At 42.3% G+C, this 27,359-nt stretch overlaps 1 protein-coding gene across 1 annotated transcript in view; it reads left to right on the top strand.

Moving 5' to 3' along the window:
• The window catches only part of CFDP1 (craniofacial development protein 1), a 135,114-nt gene extending 117,878 nt beyond the window's left edge, over window positions 1–17,236 (top strand). Inside the window, exons 6-7 of the mRNA XM_082270022.1 lie at window positions 9,272–9,430; window positions 16,908–17,236. Of these exons, the coding sequence (XP_082126148.1) occupies window positions 9,272–9,430; window positions 16,908–17,001 (253 nt within the window). The 3' untranslated portion in view covers window positions 17,002–17,236. The remainder of the gene's footprint in view (window positions 1–9,271; window positions 9,431–16,907) is intronic.
• Window positions 17,237–27,359: the final 10,123 nt, after the last annotated feature.

The following is a 27,359-nucleotide window of genomic DNA, read 5'->3' on the forward strand; positions in this document are numbered from 1 at the left end:
ATTTTTACATTTTTTTGGGGGGGAATTTCATATAAAAAAATGTGAAAAATATTATTTTTTCAAAATTGTCGCTCTTTTTTTGTTTATAGCGCAAAAAGTAAAAATCACACAGGTGATCAAATACTACCAAAAGAAATCTCTGTTTGTGGGAAAAAAAGGACGCAAATTTTGTTTGGGTACAGCGTTGCATGACCGCGCAATTGTCAGTTAAAGTCGCACAGTGCCGAATCGCAAAAAGTGGCCCAGACGTAAGACAGCAAAATCCTCCGGTGGTAAAGTGGGTAATTAGTGCATGTGTATGGATTATTTTTGGAGAGTAAGGATATTTTTGGTGTCACTTTAATTGTTATAATTGTGCAAACTTTTTGTGTTTTGTTACACTTGGACACTTTATTCAGAACGGCTTGGGGTCATGCTGTGGATATAAAAAGTCTGCACACCCCTGTTAAAATGTCAGGTTTCTGTGATGTAAAAAAATTAGACAAAGATAAATAATTTCAGAACTTTTTTCACCTTTTAATGTGACCTATAAACACTTCTAACTTGAACAACAAACTGAAATCTTTAAGATGAAGGTAAGTAAAAATAAAAAAACTAAAATAATATGGTTGCATAAGTATGCACACCCTTAAACATACTTTGTTGAAGCACCTTTTTATTTTTATTACAGCACTCAGTCTTTTTGGGTATGAGTCTATCAGCATGGCACATCTTAACTTGGCAATATTTGCCCACTCTTCTTTTCAAAAACACTCCAAATCTGTCAGATTGTGAGGTCATCCCCTGTGCAAAGCCTTCTTCAGGTCACCCCACAGATTTTCAATCGGGTTCAGGTCTGGACTCTGATGATTGTCTTCACTATGTTCCATGGTATATATAATGCCTTGGAAATTCTTTTGTACTCTTCTCCTGACTGATACCTTTTAACAATGAGATCCCTCTGATGCTTTGGAAGCTCTCTGCGGACCATGGCTTTTGCTTTAGGATGCGACTAAGAAAATGTCAGGAAAGACCTACTAGAACAGCTGAACTTTATTTGGGGTTAATAGGAGGCACTTTGTCAGGTGTGTATGGACTCCTCGTGGGTTTGAATGTAATTGCTTAATTCTGAACACAGCTACATCCCCAGTTATAAGAGGATGTGCACATTTATACAACCACATTATTTAGGTTTTTCAATTTTGCCCCCCCCCCCAAAAGATTTCAGTTTGTTTTTCAATTGAGTTGTACAGTTTATGGGTCACATTAAAGGTGGAAAAAGTCCTGAAATTATTTATTTGGCTTATTTTTTTTACATCACATAAACCTGACATTTTAACAGGGGTGTGAACATTTTTTATATCCACTGTAGGTGACCTGAAGTCTGGTCTCTGCTCCCTTGTGAAAGTGGACCTGAGCTCTAAAAGTGAAGATTTACTATGGGAACACCTATAAATGTTCATGTGGCCCAGCAGTACACTGAACAATTTCACTTTATCTTGTTTTCTTCTTGAGAAATAGTGGGGCGCCCCCTGTGCCTAAAGCCTTATAGCCATATATTCATTACATGAGAGGCACAGCTGCTTCTTTCTGCCAGTTTCCCTAGATATGGAGGGATATTTACTGGTCTCACTATTGTACTGCTCATTGTTCTCCTTGCCGGAGAGGAAGCTGCATCTGAGGACCGGCAGTTGAAAGATCTCCCAGCTTTTGCTTCATTCAGTCTTTGTATGTGTGCTTCCTCCACCGCTCCTCCTTTTGCTTCTGTATTCCTCCACCAGTCTGTTAATCCATGGTGTCCAACATACGGCCCTTTGGTATATGATTTGCGTCCCTCAAATTTCTGCAGTGTGTATTAGGAACATTGATTAGGGAAATAACATTGATCTCTGCTTAGCTCATCTAACATGTTTCCAGTTTCGTATTTTCTTCTGTAGCATATCCGTAGCCAAAAATGGAGCATGTCCATACAGAACATTGTGTGCAGCCCTTTGGTGATCTTGGGGGCCGCCTTCGAGGCCTCCTTTTGCTCATAAATTGACATCCACTGCTTTAGATTATGGGTCATCAGGGAGGAAGCTGTTTCCTGCAGTACATTGTTCCCTCCTCCATGTTTTGGGTTTAAGACGGCCAGCATTATTCAGCCCACTTCCTCTGAGCCCAGGTTGTCCTGGACCTGCCTCCAGCCTGTAAAGGAGATTACTGAGCTTCTCTTTCTGCCACTCTGCTTTTACCTGCATCTTGTGAGTACATGAACTGATTGGCTCTATGTGCTGCTTTTCTCGCTCCCTGTCTAAACTCTGCTGTACAGGGATTGTGAGAAGTTGATACCAGGTCAAATTCAGATAGCGGCACTGCTTAAAAGAAAATAAATGTATTAATAAATACAGAACTGCATAATATGTGTCCTTATGTGCCCAGAGTTTGACTTTTAAACCAAAAAAAAAAAAAAGACAAATCTAACATTCACTGCCTTTAGCAAAGGCATGGCTGTGTTTATTTTACATTATTGCCATAGTAAGGTGTAAATGTGTCACCCCTGTGTTTACAGTGTGCTATGGAAACCACTGTCTTGTCTTATCTCAGTGATGGGAAAGTGGTTCCAGCCCATTGTGATATCTGAACTGCCTGGTTCACCCACCCCAGCTTTTGTTTTCCAATGTGTATGTTGTATCTATACAATGGTGGGAACTGGGGAGAAGGAGCTAGATGTAGTGTTAACCTTTTCACTGCCGCAGCATGTCTCTTGTACTACACATGGCAAAAGCAAGTTGTTATATATTTAAAAAAACGGCAACCATAGACTTAAAAGTTCATTGAAACAGATTAACAAAAATAAATACAGAATATATATATATATGTGTGTGTGTGTGTGTGTGTGTGTGTGTGTATATATATATATATATATATATATATATATATATATATATATATATATATATATGTATATATACAGTTGTATTCAAAATTATTCAACCCCCAATGCTGTAAAGGGTTTTAGGAAATTTAGTGTACATTTGTAATTGTATTCAGAATGAAATCCTACAAGGACTTCTTAAAGAACCATATGCAACTAAAATGACATCAATTGGTTTTGTAATACAGTAGTAAATGTTTCTTTTGTGAATTCTTCATTGACACAATTATTCAACCCCTTAAAGACTACCACTCTGAAGAACAGAGGTTCATTTGAAGTGTTTTCAATCAGGTATTGAAAACACCTGTGGATGTCAGGGAGCAGCAATAAAGCCTAATAAGCACCAATTAGGCAGCTTTAAAATGACTGTGATACTCAGCTCCTTCTAGACATTTACTGGTGTGGTTACAAACATGGTGATTACTCTTCACAGGAAGGGCAATGGCTATAAGAAGATTGCAAAGATGTTAAACATACCAAGAGACACCATAGGAAGCATCATTCGCAAATTCAAGGCAAAGGGCACTGTTGAAACGCTACCTGGTCGTGGGAGAAAGAAGATGCTGACTTCGACTGCTGTGCGCTACCTGAAGCGTAGAGTGGAGAAAAGTCCCCGTGTGACTGCTGAGGAACTGAGAAAAGATTTGTCAGATGTGGGTACTGAAGTTTCTGCTCAGACAATACGGCGCACACTGCGTAATGAAGGCCTCCATGCCAGAACTCCCAGGCGCACCCCCTTGCTGTCTCCAAAGAATAAGAAGAGTCGACTGCAGTATGCCAAAAGTCATGTGGATAAACCAAAGAAGTCTTGGGATAGTGTTCTGTAGACTAATGAAACAAAATTAGAACGGTTTGGGCCCATGGATCAACGCTATGTTTGGAGGAGGAAGAACAATGCCTATGAAGAAAAGAACACCTTGCCTACTGTGAAGCATGGCGGGGGGTCAATCATGCTTTGGGGCTGTTTTGCTTCTGCAGGTACAGGGAAGCTTCAGCATGTGCAAGGTACCATGTATTCTCTTCTGTACCAGGAGATATTGGATGACAATGTGATGCAGTCCGTCACAAACCTGAGGCTTGGGAGACGTTGGACCTTTCAACAGGACAATGATCCCAAGCATACCTCCAAGTCCACTAGAGCATGGTTGCAGATTAAAGGCTGGAACATTTTGGAGTGGCCATCACAGTCACCAGACTTAAATCCGATTGAGAACCTCTGGTGGGACTTAAAGAAAGCAGTTGCAGTGCACAAGCCTAAGAATGTGACTGAACTGGAGGCTTTTGCCCATGACGAATGGGCGAAGATACCCCCCGTAGATCGGTGCAAGACACTTGTGTCAAGCTATGCTTCACGTTTCAAAGCTGTTATAACTGTGAAAGGATGTTGTACTAAGTACTAAGATTGAATGTCACTTGGGGGTTGAATAAAACTGATAATGATGTGAGCACAGAAAAGACATTTGTGGTTATTTCATTATAAATGTTATGTTATATTTGTCTGACCTACACGTGCCTCTTTGATTTAATTGTAAGCAGGATGACTGAATGATCAAAATCAATGTCAAACTGGCCAAGACAATCAATTTCAGTGGGGGTTGAATAATTTTGAATACAACTGTGTATGTATGTATATATATATATAATATTAGTTTCTATATTCATTTTTCACGATAGCGCTGCACTATTTGTTTTCCACGATTTTTTGATTTATATAGATCAAGTGTACTAGCTGCTTCACATTATCAATATTTTTCACTATTTACTTAGCGTAGGATCTTCCTGGTTTACATATATATTAGCAGGGTGCCTGTGAAACATGTTCGAATTGCAGGAAAAGTGATTGATGGGATATATGTTCCTCTACGAATTCTTAGATTTGCAATCTAAGGTAATGTCAGCAAAGATTCAATGGTAAAGAAAGATGGTTCTTTACCCTGTGTTAGTTAAGTCTGTTCCGGGGCTGGTTTTACTGGGAGTCTGATAGTGCTCTGGGTGGGAGTCCCAATTCCGTGGATCGCAGTTTGATGTTTTCTCCCTAGGTCTTGATTAAAGTGGTTGTAACTCTAAAAAAATAAAAAAGAGATCCTGTTCCCTTATAGCAGGTAAAACAGCACAGTGCTTATGCAGTCCTGTCTGTCTCTAAGCTGTAAAAAAAAAAAAAAAAAACCTGGTTGATCCTGCCGGTTCCTGTGCCCCCCTTGGTGTGCTGAACACGGTGATCTTTTTTTTTTTTTTTTCTGGGATTAGGTTCATTTTCATGGCAAAGAAGGACTTGCAATTCATCTGATCACGCTTTATAACATTCTGGAGTATATGCACAGCCATCAAAAAAACTGAGGCAGCAGACTTTGTAAAAATTATTATTTATGTCATTCTCAAAATTTTTGGCCAGGGCTGTAGACCAGATAAGACTGCAGATAAACAAGAAAAACGTATGTAGGAGGATTTGCTTTATTTCTGTGTATCACCTGAGGTTATTTACCTCACTGGGTATATGTCGGGGTTTACAACCACTTTAAGCCTCCACCAATGTTTTTTTTTTTTTTTGGCGGGTCTCAGGAGCTGTTAGCCATATTGTGCTATATGCACAGTGTATGGCCAGTTTAGGAATCCCTTTGAGATTTCTGTTGATGTCTTTGTCACCGTTGAGCAGAATCACACTCTCTATTTGTCTTGTAGACCAACAGGGCACACCTGTTCTGAAGTGAATAGCCTCAGATGATACACAGAGATGAAAAAAATCCTCCCTCGTAGGTTTTACTTGTTTACCTGCAGTCCTACAACCCTTCAAAATGTTAAAAGCCTTAGGGCTCTTTCAAACGGCAGCTCCGTGTGAAAGCTCCGCTGCGGGACTTTTTTTTTTTTTTTTGACGGAGCGGAGGACATTTGTGTCATCCGCTCCGGAAGTCCACATATCATCCCATCCATTTGCGGATGATATGCGGACATAATGTAAGTCTATGGGCATTGCAGATGTCAGCTGATGACACCGCTGACATCTGATTTTGCTTCCTTTCTGTTTTTTGAACGGAGGAAAAATAGGGTTCTGTTCCGTTCCAAAAAACGGAACAGAACTGAAAGGAGGAAAATCGGATGTCAGCGGATGGTATTCCGCTGACATCCGCAATGCCATAGACTTACATTATGTCCGCAAATCATCCGCAAAAAAATAGGATGATTTGCGGACACACGGAGCGCCCGTGTGAAAGGGCCCTTATGCATCTGTGAGTAGCACAGAGAATGAAGTAGAAAACTGCAGTTAACAGCTCTGAGACACTGTGTGAGAGCTGATTGGAGGAAAGGGACCCCCCGACACATAGGCAGAGAAAAGAAGGATCATGCAGAGCTGTATTCTGAATAGACAAGCTGTGTGCTTATCTCCCTCCCCGACACAAATTATAATCCTATAAATATTTTATGTGTTGGAAAACTTCTCATGCTGAGAACAGAGGAACGAAGCACCAGAGAGAAACGACACTTAGAGCTTTGGCGAGAGACAAGTAAACACTACAGATATATATATGCTTAGTTCAAATTCCATGACTGGGATTTACAACCACTTCAAGGGCTGCATGCTGCTTTAGGCCGGCCATAGAGAGAGTGATTTTCTTTCCTGCAACCAGGGGCTGCAGAAAAGAAAATCTCTTGATTCCTCAATAAACGCAGTCTGTCTATCCCTGATAGTGCCAGGTCCACCGGACTGCAAGGGAAGAGTTCACATTTAAGAAATTCTGAGTGTAGTATCCCAGGGGTTATTCAGTTTTCACCGGCGGTTATAAACCTCCTTGTTCCCATCTATCCAGTGTGTGGCAGGTAGACTGTGCACCTTAAAAAAAAAATAAAAACGGAGGTCTGTTTTTATTTTATGTTATTGAAATGGACGGCTAGACTGCTCTGTTTCCTTAATTCTGTCTATAATTTTCCATTCTCTGGTTAAAGCCAGTTATATTCCTGGAATAATTTGCAGTAAAATTAGGAGAATGTTTTTAGCAGCTCTATGGTTTTGTTTTATTCTAGGAACTTTCTGTTTATTATTTCAACGTTCCCTTAAAAAGTGCTGGCACTGCCGTACTTTTGAGTTTTTTGTTTTTTTTTAGTGCTCATTCACTTTGATTCATGTGTATTATCTGAACAGAACACAGGCTCTTATTGGCAGGGCTATCGGAAGATCCTGCACTCGCGTTTAGGTGTGTAAATTCTTCAAATGGATTTATGCATATATGTAGGGCCCCAGATGCAGCTACATCCTACTTTTTTGTACAGCGCTAAACACAGTGTACGTTTTCGGATTTGTGTACATCATGGGTATCTGATACACACTATATTCCTAAACAAGCATAGCAATGAACTTCATCTAGGAAGGATAATACAGTAAGTAATGTGGTTTAAAACTCTATGTGGGTATGAGAGATGATTTCTAAAACGTTGCGTTTTGGACGCCTGTGTGAATGAGCACTAAAGCTGAAATTTTTTTCAAACGAGTACACCCGTAATCGTATAACTTGTCTGAACTGAAGTATCTATTTAGAGGTATGACAGAGCTGTCGCTTTAGTAGAACCATTGCTTGAATGAGAAGGAAGGCGTAAAAAAAATGCAACTCTTGATGGGAGATTACAATCATTTATTGAAAGCGTGAGAACAAACAGATTGATTCAACCTGTTTCGGGGAACTGCCTCCTCCTTCTTCAAGACTGTTGGTACATTCTAATGGAGATGGATGGACTCCGCGGTAGTACCAGATTTCTTTGTGATGGCAAATGATGGCTTGTAAAATGCAAAAAACCTGTAAAAGTGATTGTAATCCCTCACGAGGGTTGCATTTTTTAGACTCCAGGTGCTCCTTTCTTCTCATTCAAGCACTGAACTGAAGTATGTCTTATGTCCTGCAGGCTGATGGTTCCTGTTGAAATGTTCTTTCTGGCAGGGCCCGGTCCTCTCACAGCACTAGAGGGGTTCATCGAAGATGGTCCAAACAGGAGTCTGCCACTTTTCTGCCGTCCCTGTTGGCAAAGAACCTTGCATTGTTTTCACAGAATACAACACACAGGGTGTATCTAATTTCTGTCTATGCATGCCAAGCTCCTTCACGTCTCCTATCACCTCCCTACATAATCTTTTATGTAACTGGATGAGAAGAATTGAATGGGAAAACTATAGATTTTCGGTTGTCATTGATGTTTGGGGCTGCTGACACCTCATCCAAGATGGTGGCACCCAGCAGGATTCCATTTGGATGTATACAGTCCTAGGGCTTTTGGATGTATACAGTCCTAGGGCTTTTGGATATATGCAGTCCTAGGGCTTTTGGATATATGCAGTCCTAGGGCTTTTGGATGTATACAGTCCTAGGGCTTTTGGATATATGCAGTCCTAGGGCTTTTGGATGTATACAGTCCTAGGGCTTTTGGATGTATACAGTCCTAGGGCTTTTGGATGTGTACAGTGCTAGGGCTTTTGGATGTGTACAGTCCTTGGGCTTTTGGATGTGTACAGTCCTTGGGCTTTTGGATGTGTACAGTCCTTGGGCTTTTGGATGTGTACAGTCCTTGGGCTTTTGGACGTGTACAGTCCTTGGGCTTTTGGACGTGTACAGTCCTAGGGCTTTTGGACGTGTACAGTCCTTGGGCTTTTGGACGTGTACAGTCCTAGGGCTCTTGGACGTGTACAGTCCTAGGGCTCTTGGACGTGTACAGTCCTAGGGCTCTTGGACGTGTACAGTCCTAGGGCTCTTGGACGTGTACAGTCCTAGGGCTCTTGGATGTGTACAGTCCTAGGGCTCTTGGATGTGTACAGTCCTAGGGCTCTTGGATGCATACAGTCCTAGGGCTTTTGGTTTTTGAATGTCTATATAAGGTAAATATAGGTAAAGAGCATGCATTAAAAAAGGAGTAGGGCCAAAACTGGGTCACAGGAGTGCACTTACTTTTGGCTGACTGCTTAGCACAAGATCCGAAAGCTAGTCGAGTGACTGTATTAGTGATTTCCAGCTTCCAGGGGTAAGGTATGGTATTTACGAGTAGTTACATTGGTCCAAATTGGACCATTGTACCTATTAAAACAAGCCTGGAATTCTTCTTTAAATGAATAAAGTGCACATATAATCATATGAGAATGTTTTTGTTGAAATTATTGGTAAGGTGACAGGGTTTCTTTCACATGCACATGAGAGGGGAAGGTTTGAGGAGCCTGTGGGGGAACAGTAGAAGTTTGAATTGAATCCATGAATTAGTAGCAAGTCTCTGAAGTACATGGAGGCAAAAGCACTGTCAGCATGTGGTAGGCTCTTTTTCTCATTGGACTGTTTTTTTCACGTTGCTTTTTTGCTTGTATAGGTATATACTGGCACTCACCCCTGTGTTTATGTCTTGTTTCAGTGTGAAGAGGCCGGTTGGCATGAGCAGCATTCTGGGTAAATTGGGATCCAAAAAGCAGAAGATGAGCACACTTGAGAAATCTAAGCTGGACTGGGAATCCTTCAAAGAGAAAGAAGGGATCGGTGAAGAGTTGGCTATTCACAACAGAGGAAAAGACGGGTAAGGGTGTCTTATTATCCATCACTGCCACATATAATAAAGATGTCAGAGTTAGATCTCCACAGTGCAGATGTATAGACGTATGTCTGTAGTTAAAGAGGAACTTCATTTTTTTTTTTTTTAGGTCAGCAGCTACAAATACTGTAAAACAAATACTGTAGCTGTTGTCTTTTAAAAATCAGGTACTTATCAGTGCCTAAAGTCCATCGCTTGCTTCCCGCAGATGGTTCTTCTTACCCCTGTGGGTCCCTGGCGCCGCCATCTTGAATATGAGAACCGGGTATGGAACCACAGCTAGCTCTTCACTGCCCATGCGCAAGCTCACATGGTGCTTTGTTGAATGGTCCTGCAGCCTCCTGGGAGATGTGACATATCCCAGGAGGCTGCGGGAGGGGATGGGGCAAAGGATGTTAACCTTCCCTGGGCAAGGATTTCGGAAGCAGTAGCAGGTACCGATTTAAAAAAAAATAAATAAAAAACAACTCTTGTGTCTTTATTGAACACTCCCATTAAACTTTCACAGTGATAAAGGAAAAAAGTAAGTGAACCCTTGTTGTTAAGTGGTCAAACCTCCTTTGGCAGCAATGACTTCAAGCAACTTTCGGTAGCAATTGAAGGAGTTTTTGACCTTTCCTCTTTACAAACTGCTTTAGCTCAGACACGTTTGTAGGATGTCTGGTGTGAACGGCTCTCTTGTGGTCATTCCACAGCATCTCTATGGGGTTAAGGTCTGGGCTCTGACTGGGCTTCCCCAAAAGGTGCATTTCCTTTTTCTAAAGCCGGTCTGTGATTGTACTTTAATGCTTAGGTTCATTGTCCTGCTACAACACCCAACATCTACTAAGCTTTAGTGGGTGGACAACCACCCTGACATTATCCTATAGGACATTTTGGTAAACTTTACAATTCATTTTCCCCTGAAGGGCAGGTGGTCCAGGCCCTGAGGCAGTAAAGTACGACCCAATCATGATGTTACCTTCACCATACTTCACCGTTGGGGATGGGGTTTTGATGTTGGCAAGCTGTGCCCTTTTTGCACCATACATAGTACTGAGTATTCCTCTCAAACAATTCAACTTTTGTTTCTTCAGTCCACAAAACATTTTTGCCAATATTGTTACAGATTGCCAAGGTGCTCTTTGGCAAACTTCAGGCACCCGGCAATGTTTTTTTTGTAGTGTAGCGGCCTCACCTGTGATGTTCTGCCATGTTCAAGGACTTATGTATGGCACACTCATGAACAGGGATGTTTGCCAGTTCCAGTGATTTCTTAAAGCCTTTAGCTCTTACTCGTGGGTTATTCTTTACCTCATTGAGGATTCTGTGTTGTGCTTGAGAGTCATCGTGGCTGGGCGCACTCTCCTATGTAGAGTAGCCACAGTTTTTAACAGTTTCCTTTTTCTTGCCATTGTATGTCTTTAATCTTTATACCAAAAACTGAAATAAGTTCACCATCATACCAGTGGGGTTTGTCTGTTGTTTAGAAGTTGTGTTCATTCTCTAAAAGAGGGTCACAATGATCTGGGTATAATGCCAAACTCTTCTTGCATTGTCATACATGTACACACAAGCTTTATCATCTCAGCACAAAAATGCAAAGATGAACTGTGTACTTTAGCAAACAGGAGAGAGAGAGAGGAATCCACTTCCAACATACAATATTGAACATCTCTGCCCCCCAAGTGACAAGAGACAAAGATCCCCAGTCGTTCATGCTGAGGGGATTGCAGCTCAGCAGGCGAAAAGCACACATCGACTTTTTATTAAGAAATGCTCTGCATGTAAAATCATCCATCTGACATCACTCTACAGGAATCCTACCAGCAGCCGAAACGCTTCAATGAGCCTGTCACTTGTGAAGGGAAAGGTATCCTTAGGCAATGGATGCCCACTGTTAAATATTTTCAAATTCAATAAGTTTAAATGACAGGTGCATTACAGTAGTCAAGACTGCAAATGATTAGAGTGTAGTGTTTTTATATTAGGGATGACTGGTGTCATATAGCTTTTTTTTTTTTTTTTATTTAACAGAATTCATATTTTGAATAAAATAATATATATATAGCAATAAATCTTTCGCTATAGAGTTGGTAGTTGACAGCACAAGGACATTGCATTGTCTTGTTCTTCTGCTGAATAGAACGCAGAAGCCTTCTGGCTTGTCTGCAAACATCACTTGTCCACAGGACTGAAGGCGGCTTTTGTGATAAATGGCTTTTGAAATGTGTATTTAAGATGAGCTAATGGCATGGGCACCAAGTACAATGGAGCACATAGGCACATTATACTATTAATAAAGCGGAGCAAGTGCCCTGTATTAACAGCACAAAGGGAACGGGCTGGTGTGCCCCTGGCACAGGTTTGTGCTGTGTAAGCAGCTGGCATGGCTCCTTCACTGAGCACAGTACTGCTTGCTCTCATATGCCCAGGCTGCCCTGACTCAGCGTGCGCCTCTACTTGTTGGCTTTCAGTTGCCTGCAGGGGAGGATATTGCTGTACTCTGGCACCACATCCTCTTATGTAACCCTCACACAGGCTCCCAGATCTACAGAACATCCTTTACCCGCACGCCATTTGGCTCCCAGATCTACAGAACATCCTTTAATTACCCGCACACCATTTCGAATGACCACTGCCTGCAGTGGAAACCAGATGGCTTCATTAATGTTTTTCTCCAAGGAATGTGCTTACATTTCTATCTGCATATTTAAAGTGTCATTGGATTTAAAAAAAAAAAAAAAAATGCCTCCCTGTAAGGAAAAGGGTAAAACTTGTCCCCCCACTACTGCTGATCTCTGTTCTCTTAAAGAGATACAGAAGAATCTTCGGCACACTTTTGGCTGTTACATATACCTGCCCCCCCCCCCCCCCCCTGCACTCTATGGTTCCACACGCCAGCTCCTACGCCACTACTGAGTCCTGTAGTTTGTAGGATTTCGAAAATTCCTCTTTGGCTGTAGCTCTTGATAATATCAAAGATTGGAGGTGCTGGTGGCGGGACAGTCACTTAGGGGTGTGTTTATAACAAATTTGCATAGCAAGTCGCCCAGTGAAAATGATTGTATGTTCATTCTCTGCGAATGGGACAAAACAAAAGTTATTAGGCTATTTCCTGTGCTGAACAAATGATTTTCGGTGATGAAAAATGATATGCCACATTTTTCCACTAGATGGCAATAAGTATCCGTATATAATTTTTTTAAGTATATTTTTTGACATCTAACTGCTTCCCATCTGCTGTATATACATTCTGGACAGAGAGCGTTGATACCAGGGTTATGGCTATAGCCACAGATTAAAGGGGTTGTATATTGCGGCTAGTTTAAATTAAAAAAAAAAAAAAAAAAAACACCTGTAGACAATGGCATAATGTGCTAGTCTGCATTGCAGATTAGCACATTATGAAATACTTACTTTAGAACGAAGCCCTCCAGCAGCGCACTGTCACCAGTGAGGGGGCTGACCTCTTCCCCCGGTCTTTCTTCTGGATTTGCGCACTCCGGCTGTGTGATTGGCCAGAGCCGCGATGATGGAAGTTCCGGCAAAGTATGCCAGGCTTCAGAGCGCATGCGCCGGTAATGTCACTGGCTGCACCTAAGGTGAATATCTCCTAAACAGTGCACGTTTATATATTCATTTTACCTACAGATAAGCCTTATTGTAGTCTTACCTGTACGTAAAACTCAAAAAGCAGAATTTACTACCACTTTAACCGCTTGCTGACCGCCCACAGTAATATTATTGCGGCAGGTAGTTCTACGTGACTGGAGGGGAAGGGGTTTCGGCAGTGTGCCCGCCGCCAGAGTCGCGCTCTCGCGATTGCCGCCTCCCTCCCCCGATCGTCCGGTAAACAGAGAGAAGACCCGCCTGCTCATGTAAGCAAAGCAGGCGGATCTTCTGTGAGACAGGCAGGGACAGATCTGAAGTTTCAGCTAACCTGAAACTGCGATCTGTCTGTACCAGTCATAGAACCCCATGCCCCCCCCCACACACACACACACACACACTTAGTAAGCATACAGGCATTAACCCCCTTGATCACCCCCAGGGTTAACCCCCTTCCCTGCCAATGGCATTATTACAGTAACAGCGCATATTTTTAGCACTACCACTATTACTGTAGTAATGTCACTGGTACCCCCAAAAGTGTCAAAAATATCAGTTAGGGGTCCGCTCTTTCCGCCGCAATGTCGCAGTCCCGCTAAAAAACGCAGATTGCCGCCATTACTAGTAAAAAAAATAAATAAAAATGACATAAATCTTTCCCGTAGTTAGTAGACGCGATAACTTTATAACTTTTGTGCAAACCAATCAAAATATGCCTATTGCGATTGTTTTACCAAAAATATGTAGCAGAAAACAAATTGGCCTAAAATGTTAAAAAAATTGGCCTAAAATGTTCTTTTTTTTTGGGAATGTCCTATAGCAGAATGTGAAAACGATTGTTTTTATTTTTTTCACAATCGTCGCTATTTTTTTGTTTATAGCGCAAAAAATAAAAACCCTACAGGTGATCAAATACCACCAAAAGAAAGCTCTATTTGTGGGGAAAAAAGGATATCAATTTTGTTTGGGTACAGCGTTGCACGACTGCGCAATTGTCCATTAAATTAACGCAGTGCTGAATCGCAAAACAGGGCCTGGTCATTAAGGGGGCAAATCCTTCCGGGGCTGAAGTGGTTAAAGTGTTACTAAATCCAGGACCCTGCATTCACTATATCTGGTCTCCCACAGTACACAGAACATGGAAATGCAATTATTTTAGTAACTATAAACTGGTAAACCTTTTCTCATCAGCAGTATATAGCAGTCTTGTGACTTCTATCAGTGTCTGGGTAAAGCTTGTAGGAGGAATTTTTATTCTCCAGTGACTGTCCTATGAGGCTGTAGGACCCCTGACCCTCTGTCTGAACAGTGCTGATTGCCCTGTGCTGATTACATGTACTCTCCCAAAAAACTCTGTAGCAATACACCCCAAACTGAGCATTTGCAGCTTGCCCTCAAGGCTCTGTTCTATCAGGAGATAGATTGGGGACAGTAGAAGGAGGGGAGGATCAGAGGAGACCGAATCAAATAGCCTTTTTACACAATGCAGAGGATTAACCCCTTAGGTTCCACAGTGAGTATTAATTCCAACTTCTTTGTCCTAGAGCAGATCTTACAATAGCCTCCAATTTGCTGTAAAAAAAAAAAAAAACTCCTCCATAACTTCCTGGACCTCCCTTAGGTTGAGAAAACCGTTAAGAAACAGGAAGGAGCTCACCAGCTGACTTCATTAACACACACTCTGGACCTGCCCTCCCCCTCCAGAAGATCACTCCTACCCACCTCCTCTAGGTTCATGTTTTTCCTATGCAATCACTGTTCTCACTAAAATACACAGCCATCAATTTTTTTCTACATTACCATCATCTTGCATAGATCGTTCATTTGGTGGAGTGTGCAGGAGCTGAGCGATCAGATAACATGTGAAGCAGAGCTGTAGTATTGAAAACAGGAGAAGTGTGTCCCTGGAAGTCTGTAAAGTTCAATATACACTATACAATCCGATTGTATGATATCCTTTGAATTTACCATCAACTATGTAGTGCAAGGCAAAAGAGACAGACAAGCGCCATCTAAGTGTAGTAATGTTGGAACAAGATTTATTAGTGCTACAAAGAGCAACTCCCAAAGAGATGAATATGATAAAGCCTGAAGAAGGAGCACGCATGCTCCCCAAACGCGTAGCTGCCCACGCCACATCATCGGTGACGTCACATCAGCTTCCTGTCCTGTACCTGGAAGACTTCAGTATTCTACACGGCATAGGAGCGTTCAGCGTTCCCCTCCATCATGGTGAGATCAATGCCCTCAGATGCCCGGTCAGAGCATATCTTTTTATGAGTTGCTCTTTGTAGTGCTAATAAATCTTGTTCCATTATCACTACACTTAGATGGTGCTTGTCTGTCTTTCTTGTTTTGTTCACATAGTATGGAGTACTGCTTCTGCTTCACAAGAACAAGCTGCCTGAAGTGTAGATTTTATTGGACTATGAGCTTTAATCTCCCTGGTGGTCTGATTATGTCGGTATTTTTGAATGTCAAAGTGGTACATTTTGTATGGAAATCTGTTGTTTTATATATTGTAGGCTTGTAATTCTTAGGAAAAAAAACCTAAAAGTGAATAAAAATGATTAATAACTTATTAATAAAAAATAATTAATAAAAATAAAAGGAATAAAACGGTAAAAGTGCAGGCAGGGCACTGGACAAAGCACTAGGGACAAAATTGAGGGGAAAATGTTTGATACAGTAATATAATCCTAACAGATTGCAATGCATCATGTCATGTTTTGTGTACTTTTTTTAAAAAATTTCCCGCCCCCCTGCATTGCGGCATTTGACGGGTGCCGGCATAGGCCGGAGGACATCGGGGGGGGGGGGAGGGGGGAGTCGTAGGGACAAGGTAAGTTTCACAACAGGGTAACCCCCGAGTGTGGCTCGGGATTACTGCTTTTGGTACTGAAAATTACCCCAAGCCACACTTGGAGGTTAATGGACTTTGTTATTTTTTCTCTCAAACGGATTATGCACTTTGGTTCTGTTATCTCTGCACCAAACAATCTCCTTTTTGCAACTATGTAGTGCAAGGGCCCACCTGGTTTACATAAAAAAGTAAATGGACAGATGGTGTGTCCTCCTATTTTATAGTTTTAGATAGAGATTGTACTACAGGGTGGATAAAAATCGATGATTTTTTTTAAATGTAATTGGATTTTCTTTATTTAAATCAGATTTTATTGATTTAAATCTGATTTTTTTTTATTTTTATCAAATTTATTTTAATAAAATGCTTTTGGAGGGAAAATCTATCTAAAGATAGTTTTCTATTTAGGATACATAAATAATTTAGTTTATTTAGCATGAAATGGAGCTTAGTTATGTAGCATGAGGCTGTATTCTGCAGTGTTTACATTTTTGGTAAACTCATTCAATGAATCCAAGTAAAATGAGATGACATGCACTGCATTGATGCATTCACACAATTTCACACTACCAGCAAGAATAAGTCCTTACATTTAAAGAGCACCTGTCATTTCAGATCCTTTATGGCAGCGCCTGTTAGCGGGCATCCACTTACCCGCTGCCGCCACGTTCCTCACCTTGTTGTCACTTCCGCTTCACCAGCTGTCCCATTAAAGTGAATGGGGCGGTTGGTGAGTCAACAGCGGGTCAGAGGAGGAGCCGCTGCACGACAAACAGGACAGCTGCTCTTTAAAAATGATGATTTAAATCAAACCTTGTTACTAGTGATTTAAATCGACTTGATTAAAATCTAATCCACCCTGTTGTACAATCACATTGTACAGTGTATGGTCACCTTTATACACCTAAAGCGATCTAGTCACACTTTCATAAAGGGGTAAACCTATCATGCTGTTGTGTTAATGATGACCATAGCACATCTAAATAAAATTCCTCTATATGTTTACAGGTATATAGAGAGGAAGGCTTTCCTGGAGAGAGTGGACTACAGACAGTTTGAACTAGAACGAGAAATCAGGCTCAAAAACATGAAACCTTCGTGACCCTCGTCTTCTGACTGCCGACGTACAAGACAGATTTACTATTGCCATCCTTTCATTACAGAGTGGAATATTATGATCTGTATATTTGGACTGTAACATGAACATTTTAGCTTATTTGATCTCTGGGATGTTATTTTTACTTTTTGTTTTTTAGTACAAGATTTCACAATGTCATTCTGTTTCTGAATGTGTCCAGTGTTAACAAAATAATAAATGTAACTTTATAAAGAAACTATTCAGACAATAGATTAATTTCTGGTATGCTATGAAAATGTCAATGGTAAAGACTTTTTCCCCCCTAATTTTAGATCTGTAAATGTGATTAGCGGAATGTAAATATTCTTGAGGCTGTGTATTGATGTTTCAAAAAACACATTTCTGTACATGTGGGGTAGGGATCGACCGATTATCAGCAAAGCCAATTATCAGAGGGGCGATTATCGGAGGGCCGATATTCACTTTTACCGATATATCAGTATTGGCCCCAACACTTGCCGATATTACCAATATAAGTGTATGTAAAATCCTAGCATCCACTTTACTAATGTTATATATAATGTCCAGTGTGTGTGACCCCCACCTGTCAGTGGGGGAGAAGAGAAGGACAGCAGGGTGGGAGATTAGCTGAGCCCAGAGCAGCGATGTAATGAAGGTATTTCACATTATTCTTATCTAAACCTGGCGCTTCTGTGTACACTGCAGAGGGGAGGGGCTGAGATCCTCCTCTGACAGCTATGAGAGGAGAAAACAGCAGAGTGGGATATTAGCGAGGAGAGCCCGGAGCAGCGATGTAATGAAGGTATTTCCCACTATTCTATTACAAAAACACACACTGGACATTATATAAAACGCTAATAATAAAGTGGATTCTAGGATTGTAATTACACTAAACTAGGTTCACACGGGATTCCTGGCAGGAAGGGAGGGAAGGGAAGACCGCACATTACAGCTAAAAGACCTACCCCAGATGTTCAGTACCAGATTTGTGTCAAAAATTGTCTTTATTTTTCAAAACCTTAAATGTACAAAATATCGGCCCTGAAAAAACATATCGGTCTATCCCTAATGGGGCATGTTTAAGAAAAATAAATGCAAACCAATCAATCTAGACACATTCGCCAACCTAGATACTGCCGTTTTGCTGCAGCTTTATGGTGATTGGTTTTTGGCAGGTGGAGGCTGGATGATGGTAATGAAGATTTTAGAAAAATAATCTCATGTATAACATGTTAAATGTGTGCAAGCGGGGGGCAAACATTGCAGGTACATCTCAGCAATCATATGTGAATAATTAATACAGGTTGTAAAATGCCATCTGCTAATACAAAAAAACAGAGCAGGACATTTGGCTGTAACACTTCTCTTACAAGAAAGAGAATGTTACCCAGAACAGGATTTCCTATTGATAATCCAAATATGTGGCAAATGAGACATAATCCTGCAAATGCAATAGAAGAAAATGTTATATACAGTGTCTTACAAAAGTGAGTACACCCCTCAAGTTTTTGTAAATATTTTATTGTATCTTTTCACGTGACAAAGAAAAAGAATTGCTCTCAGCGGCGACCCTGATAGTGGTGCCACATCCCATATAAATGTAATAAAGAGGTTTGTTCTCTTAGTGGTGGGGCTTTTCAGGCACTCAAAATGAATTTACAAATGATAATATACAAAAATAGTTTTATTGAAAAAATATTAGATTAAAAAGGCAAACTAATTCACCTTACATATGATGCAGGAAGAAACCCAACGCGTTTAGAAGTGAAAACCTTCTTCTTCAGGGGTAATTCTGACTTTACAGTATTTTTATCAACTGCGTTATGTGGCGTTTACACCGTTTGCAAAATATGTTAAAAACAAACTGAGCTGTGAGAGTCTGCGTGGTGGGTCAAGGTGAAAACATACGTCCAAAAAGGGGGTAAACATCCCAATAAGTCACCCAAAGCGTAAATTCCCTAGGAGGGGCCTGTTGGACAGCTGAAGTCCAATAATTATGGAGCCCTTGTACTAGTATGGTCAAACATTCCCATAGACACAATCCTAAACCTTGTGGACAACCTTCTCAGAAGAGCTAAAGCTTTTATAGCTGGACTAACTCAATATTGAACTCTACGGACTAAGACTGGGATGCCATTAAAGTGTGTGTAGGCAGGTTCACCCATACTGTGATGACCACTGACAGGTAAAGTGAATAACAATAATTATCTCATTACAATGGCATCTGAAAGTGGGTGAGATATACTAGGCAGCAAGTGAACATGTTGTCCCTGAAGATGTGTTAGAAGCGGGGGGAAAAACGGACAAGCGTAAGGATTTGAGCTACTTTGACGAGGGCCAAATCATAATGGCTAGAAGACTGAATCAGAGCATCTCCAAAACTGCAGGCCTTGTTGGATGTTCTTTGTCTGCAGTGGTCACCACTTATTAAAAGTGGTCAAGGAAGGAAAACCAGTAAACCGGTGACAGGATCATAGGCAGCCAAAGGTCATTGATGCAAGTTTAGGAGTGAAGGCAGGCCTGTGTAGTTCATTCCAATAGAAGAGCTACTGTAAATTACCTAAATTACTGAAAACTTCATTCTGGTTCCGATGGAAAGGTGTCAGAACACATAGGACTTAGCAATTTGTTGGGGCTGTGTATCTGCAGACCATTCAGGGTGCCCGTGCTGACCGTTGTCCTCAGCCAAAAGCTCCTACAATGGGAAGGAAGTATCAGAACTAGACCAATGCAATGCAAAAAAGTGTCTTTGAGCTGATGACTAGTTTTTCAAATTCTACGGATCTCGTATGTTATGATTGATTGGTGTATATGCCCAATTTAAACAATACATGTAAACAAAATATCTATTGGGTATTTGGTGGGGAAAATAAATAACTACGGTAATCATCCACCACCACCTTATAAATCTGCACCATAGCTTTTACCTATATTATAAATCTGCACCATAGCTTTTACCTATATTATAAATCTGCACCATAGCTTTTACCTATATTATAAATCCGCACCATAGCTTTTACCTATATTATAAATCTGCATCATAGCTTTTACCTATATTATAAATCTGCACCATAGTTTTTACCTATATTATAAATCTGCACCATAGTTTTTACCTATATTATAAATCTGCACCATAGGTGTGTTGCTTTAAGGCATGTGCGTTATGTTGCTCCTTAACGTGTGTTAGGGCAGCCTATTCAAATGCACCAGAACTGACAAAAAAATCAGGCACAAAGCATTCTTTCAAAGCACAGTACAACACATGGTGGGAGGCAACAGTGCATTGTGGTGCGCTGCAATGCATGTGCATCGGCTGTGTGTGGGTGTGACATCAATAAGGTGGTGTAAGGTGTTGCGGTAAGGCACATTATTGTATACATTAACCCAAACCATGGCAACCGGTATAAATTGTCCTCTAATGAGTTGCTACATTCTCTGCGGGTTGGACAAATAGGGACATTTCATCTCAGTTCACCTGCAAAGTTACAGTTCACAAAATAATTGGGTGCTGCTCAGTTTATAATTGTAAACAATATATTCCTTAACAAGAATGTACGTTTCTAAGCATTTTTGCTTCTACGGCACTGAAATCACAAGAAGCATTATCAGCCCTGCTTAGCTCACCCCTATGTTAAGGAGATGAGATGGGGGAGGTGTTTTGTAGTACAGATCAGGAGCATGCAGCCTAGGGTACGGTAAGTGAGCATTGTCACTCTGGGTTGCGAAGTGTGTTGGTGGCAGAATTACCTGGTGAAAGTAAAAGCTTGTATAAAGTAACTTTGTAAATAAACTATTTAGGCAGTAGACTAATTTCTGGTATGCTGCAGAAATGTCAAATGGTAACGAAGTTTTTTCTTAAATTATAGATATGTAAATGTAAAAGAGAGGTTTGTAAATTATATCATTCGGTCTTGGTGTATGTGTAGTTATATATTGTATGTGCAGCACTGTCCCCGTAGGGCTTGCTGTACAATGACTTCTCGGGCCTCCTCTGATCACCAGCACACGGTCACTTAGGGAACAGTTCACACATCCCCTCCTTACTCCCAATTGCTCGTCACACAATAAACAGTCCAGGGGTATTGGTTTTTAGTGTTTATTTTGGAACTTGGATGGGAGAAGGAAATCGTGGGATACTCCAACTGTAACTATTCACAACGAATAAGGTCAACTCTCACTTGGCCTCACCAGGTTGCTTGTGGAAGCAGACACACTGCTTAATTCATACTGCCACCTGTTTGGAAAGGGTTAAGTCTCCTTGCTCTTTTCTCTCCAGCAATAGACTTGGTGAATCTACATTCTCTTCGGGACGCTCACTAGCATCCCCCATGTAGGGGTGGCCCCCCTCAGGTCAGGCCCCTTGACACAGATCTGTACTCACTGTACTGCAGAATCAGATCCTCCAGTGTCTCCCCTTCCAGTCAGCTTCATAGGACCTCCAGGTTCAGTCCCTCTCTAGCTCTCTCCAGGCCCTCAGGTCAACTACCTGAGACCGTATGGCACCTCTACAGAGGAGGAGGCAGCCGCCCTCTCCTTTCCGGACTGCTATCCAGCAGAAAGACCCCGAGCACATGTGCTCCTGGCTTTTACACAGTTTCCCAGCATGCACCGAGGCACTTTTCCTCTGCCAGTCACCAGAGCTGTATCAAAAGCCTGTGCACTCATTTGACAGGTTTCCTTCCACTGTCCAACATGCCTCCCTATTGGACCAGTGTGAAACACTCTGCAGAAAGAACGAGTTGCACCTGAGCACGATCAGACCTCACTAACAGATCCGGCTCTCTGGTAGGCAGAGAACAATCTAGATTTACCTGCAGTCCTTCTGGTAAGCAGACAGGACTCAAAACTTTACTTTCTCTCTAGCACCTACCTATGAGGGTGCTACATCTGTATGCTTAAGGGCAGCCATATTAGTAGATTTCCTGCTCAGGGTCTGTCCTGCCTTGCGGTACTACACAATAGTTTTGCTTTGCTGCTCTGTCCTGCAATGAAAGTTTGAGTTGTCTGACACATTGAAAACAATGCACCGTCTGTGCGGCAGATACCCTTCGTTATTACATCAATGCATATAGATACATTTGCAGCATTGAGAGCTCTCTCCAGATATTTTAACTAGTAACAAAAATATGAGCACATATTTAAAACTGTGAAATTGTTATCAAATATTACCCAATCAATCCATTACCAAGAATTGATAACCTGCAATATATTTTGTTTTTGTTATTGCAGAGCCCAGATCACAGTCACGATGTACAGAGCCAATCAGAGTTGCTCTGTACCTTGTGATGGCTGTGAACTACAAGGTACAGAAGGGGGGGGGGGCTTAAAGTGCCACTTACCACCAATGATTTTTTTTTTTAAAGAAGCATTCCAGTCAAATACTAAATATACCTAAACTTGCTCCCACCCCCTCATTCTAAACCTATTATAACTATCTTGTAAAGAAAGTTGTGTCTACCTACCTATTCAGAGGGCACTGCGGTCCGGTCACATGATCTTTTCAGCAGCCGGTTTCAGTGAAGAGGAGGAATCACCCACAAAGGTTGCAGAGCCGAGGTGATGATGTTACCTATCTGCATACTATGGGGGAAGATGGCTTTGGGGATCAATCATGTAAACACATCAGAGCACCCCCAGCATATGTAGTAAGTATAGACCTCTTTCCTTTCACAGAGTAGTTAGAATAAGCTTAGAATGGAGGTGGGAGTTGATTTTGGGCAGCACAGTGCCTAAGTGGTTAGCACTTCTGCCTAGCAGCACTAGGGTTGTCCGTTTGATTCCCAGCCACTGCAGATGTCAGAGGAGAATGGGCAGTCTGCTTCGAGATGGTAGAAAGGCAAAAGTAACTCAAATAACCACTTGTTAAAACCAAGGTATGCAGAATACCATTTTTGAATGCACAATACATCAAATTTGAAGCAGATGGGCTACAGCAGCAGAAGACCACACTAGGTGTTACTCCTGTCAGCTCAGAACAGGAAACTGAGGCCACAATTCGCACAAGCTCACCAAAATTGGACAATAGAAGATTGGAAAAACGTTGCCTGGTCTGATGAGTCTTGAGTTCAGCTGCGACATTCAGATGGTAGGGTCAGAATTTGGCATAAACAACATGAAAGCATGGATCCATCCTGCCTTGTATCAATGGTTCAGGCTGGTGGTGGTGTTCTAATAGTGTGGGGGATATTTTCTTGGCACGCTTTGGGCCCCTTAGTACCGAGTATTTTTGCTGACCATACAAAGAGTGCAGCGCTAAATTAACAAATGAACATTCATATGAAAAACAGTGCTTAAAAAGTCCAAAGAGATGAGTAAAAAGCCAGATCCACAGATGTAGTCTCAGCAGAAAAAGAAACACCGGTGGAGACAGATTTGTATAATGGTAGAGTAAAGGGTGACTGGAGAATTTTCACTTCACTTCCAAACATCTCAGACCAACCCCAACCAATCGGGTACGTTTTTTGTGATGGCGTCACCGTCACGGACCCCGCCCTACGCGTTTCATAACAGATAATGTCTTCTGGGGTTGGTCCGTATGTGTTTTATATAGTCAGGGACTGCTACTCGGGAGGGACAGTCCAGCTATCACAATAATGGATCCATTGGAAGGAGCGCAGCACCCCCATTGTCACCAGAATGAGAAGGAGCCCTGCCTGCTGAAGGTCATTGAACTTACTCCTTCTGCTGGCAGGAAGGTACTGGGCTTCACACACCTACTCGCAGGAATAGACTGGGACAGGGGGACACAGGAGGGAGGGACTGCAGACGCCACCCTCTCTCCCCCCTCTCTCTATCGCTCCCCCTCTCTTTTTCTCTCTCCTCTCTCTCTCTCCGCCCCTCTCTCTCTCTCCTCTCTCCCCCATCTCTCTTCCCCCTCCTCTCTTCCCCCTCTCTCTCACTCCTCTCACTCTCCTCTCCCCCCTCTCTCACTCTCTCCCACCCCCCCAATCTCCCACCCACTATCTTACCCCCTTCTCTCTCCCCCCTCTCTCCCTCCCTCCCCCTCTCTCTCTCCCCCTCTATCTCCCCCTCCCTTCCCCCTCTCTCTCTCTCTACCCCTCTCTCTCTCTCTCTCTCCCCCCTCTCTCTCTCTCCCCCCCTCCATCACCTTTCCCACCCCCCAATCTCCCACCCACTATCTTACCCCTCCCTCTCCCCTCTCTCTCTCTCTCCCCCTCCCTCCCCCCCTCTCTTCCGCCCTCTCCCCCCTCTCTCTCCCTCCCTCTCCCCCCTATCTCTCTCTCCACCCCTCCCTCTCTCCCCCCTCTTTATCCCCCCTCTCTCTATCTCCCCCTCTCTCACCTCCTCTCTCACCCCTCCTCTCTCTCTCTCTCTCTCACCGCCTCTCTCTCTCTCACCCCCTCTCTCACCTCTCCGAACCCCCCCCCCCACTCTGCCACACAGTCTTACCCCCTCTCTCTCTCACTTTCCCACCCCCTTTACTACCCTAACTTGTCCATATACTACCCTAGCCTGTCTATATTCTACTCTTGCCTATCTATATACTACCCAAGCCTGTCCGTATACTGCCCTAGCCTGTCCATATACTACCCTATCCTGGCTATATACCTGCTGACCACGGCTGGCATGAGGAAGCAAGCCGGTGCCACCACTATTTGTCTCCAGGCCGGGTCCAGAAGCACAGATGCAGGCCTGCAGACCATGGCTGAAGAAATCGGTTGAGAGCCACCACAAAAATTTCCCCCACCTCCACCATATTTATGAGCAGGGCGTGGAGTCATGGGCGAAGCCAGGGGGGGGCGGCAAAATGAGGTTTCGCCTAGGGTGTCAAAAATGCTTGCCCCAACCCTGCATCCACCATTCACAATGCGCAGTGCGATAATCGCAGTGGGCACCCGGCTGTGAAGCTGCAAGCTGTCACAGCCGGTTGCCCATAGTGAAGATGCCAGAACCGCCGAGGGAGGTCACAGGATAAGGACGACAGGGGGGAGCTCACTGCTGGACTGTGGGACAGGTGAGGGGCTATTTTTTAAAAGTCAGCAGCTACACTTTTTGTAGCTGCTGACTTATTTTTTTGATAGGTAGCTGGAGCTCCTCTTTAAGAAGTATATACAGGCTAGAACACAAATAGTTACGATAAGCTGCAATCAGAATTTGCGCAAAATGAAAAATCACTATTCTTTCCCTATTAAAAGTGGAACTTCACTCTCCCAATCAACATTAATTATTTCCAGAGATGTATAGTAACTAAGTAGAACTACTTCACTACTGTACCTAAGTACCGAAATGCGGTATCTGTACTTTCCTAGAGTAGAATTTTTTTGTCCTACTTCCACTTTGACTTCACTACATTTTTTTTGATGATTTCGATACTTCTACTCCGATATATTTTTTTTGTGCTGCATAGTTACTCGTTACTTTTAAAAAAATTACCACTGCCAGAACAGTAGATGGCAGGTTGCATAAAGCTCAAAAAAATGTGTATAATGTCATTTGTAAATCAGTGCATACGAAAATAAAGGCTGTGTATAATAAAAGCTGCTATACCAAATCTTTCCAATAAAAAGAAAATATGAAACAAACAAATAAATTGTGCTACAGCGCTTAAAGTGCATCAGGAAACTACTAACAAACACAACTTGGCTGTGCGAATAAAGTGCCTGTGCAATCGATATAATATCATCGTTGCCCCCAGTGCCCTGCCCACACTCCACACAGTATCAAAAATAAAGTGACATGAATGTGCTAAAGCCTAAATGCAGTGAAAATAATTATTCCCACAATGTAACAGTAAATTCAATTCATATAAAATATGACAATAAATCACAATGAAATAAGTTATGAAATAAGTTAGGTCAGGTGCGTGCAACAAGTTGAAGTGTGTAAACCTATCTATAACGAAAAGTCCATAAATGAATTCCAGTGTGCAAATCTAAAGTGTCACTTCACTTGTCAGATGCTTCCACCTCCTTCAGTGCTCGAGTGACCGACCAACACACTTAATGGTGGTGGCACTGGTGGATAGCGTCTGGGTGGCACTGTGGCACTGGCACTGACTGCACTGGTTCAAAAAGCCATATATATTTAATTATTTCAATTCTCAATCTCATAGGTCCTCTCCTCATAAGATATTAATAACTTAAGATTAGGTGATGAACTTCTTGGCGGCCCTGGCAGGATGACGGGGACACCCGCCACTTCTGGAGCCGAGCCGCTGTGATTCCCCAACATGTGACAAAGTGACAGCCAGGAGATCTAGTGGCTAGTAGTGCTCAACAATACCGCTTTTATATATAAAAATAAAATAAAATATACTGACTCACAATTTAGTAGTAGTAGTAGTAGTAGTAGTAGTAGGTAGCGTGTAGCAGTAGGCAGCACAACTCAATTCAATCAATCCCACAGCCTCGCTCGCGCCGCGGCCCGCGGAATCACTGTCATGATCATCAAGTTAAGAGACCGCACTGGAGGAGCCGTGCTGCCGTCTTCCCACTCGAGGTCTCCGCCTCTAAACGTGTTGTGTGTCACTCAGGCTCCACCCCTTAGGGCCCTTACTGAGAGGAGTTGTGACACGCGCGGCGGGACGCGGGAGCAAGACTCGGAGCATTTTCTTCGTTATCTCATCTTCTTCTCTACTGTATGAGGTGAGTGAGGTGGACCGTGGAGAGGGCCTAATCCTTGCCATGGCAAATGTGCCATTTGAGAATCAAATAATCAATATAAAATATTAATATATTATATACACACGGGTCATGGGTGGCTTTTTTGAACCAAGAAGAGTGAGACTGACGGCTATGATGATTATCCGACCATCCATGGTCCATGGACCATAAGTGTTGTGTTGTGGTGGTGCCTGTGCTTCCTGCGGCCTGCCTCTGCCTGTGCGGCTGGGCCTGCACTGTAGTGGCCACTGGCAGTGGCACTTGACTCGAGCAAAGCAAATGAGCACTACTAGTGTGAAGGACAGGTGGTGGAAGCATGTTCTGACAAGTTCTTATAATGAAAATAACATAGACAGCTTTTTGAACCAGTGCAGTGCCAGTGCTACTACCAAGGTGAGAGACAGAGAGACAGAGAGAGAGGCTATCCAGTCCACCACTTTACTTGAGCAGATCACAGAAGAAAGGTGGAAGCATCTGACAGCAAGTGACAAGCACTTCTTAGATTGCACACTGGAATTCAGTTATGGACTTTTCCTTATAAAGTTTAGTATACACACTTAAACTTGCACCTAACTTATTCACAATCACAACTTATTTTATTGTGGTATTGTCATATATTTTATATGAATTAAATTTACATTGTGGGAATAATTTGCACTGCATTTAGCACAGACATGTCACTTTATTTTTGATACTGTGGGCGATGATTTTGAATACAAGAAGAATATATATATATAT

Source organism: Pelophylax lessonae (genome assembly GCF_965119305.1).
Source record: "Pelophylax lessonae genome assembly, chromosome: 10".
NCBI lineage: Eukaryota > Metazoa > Chordata > Amphibia > Anura > Ranidae > Pelophylax > Pelophylax lessonae.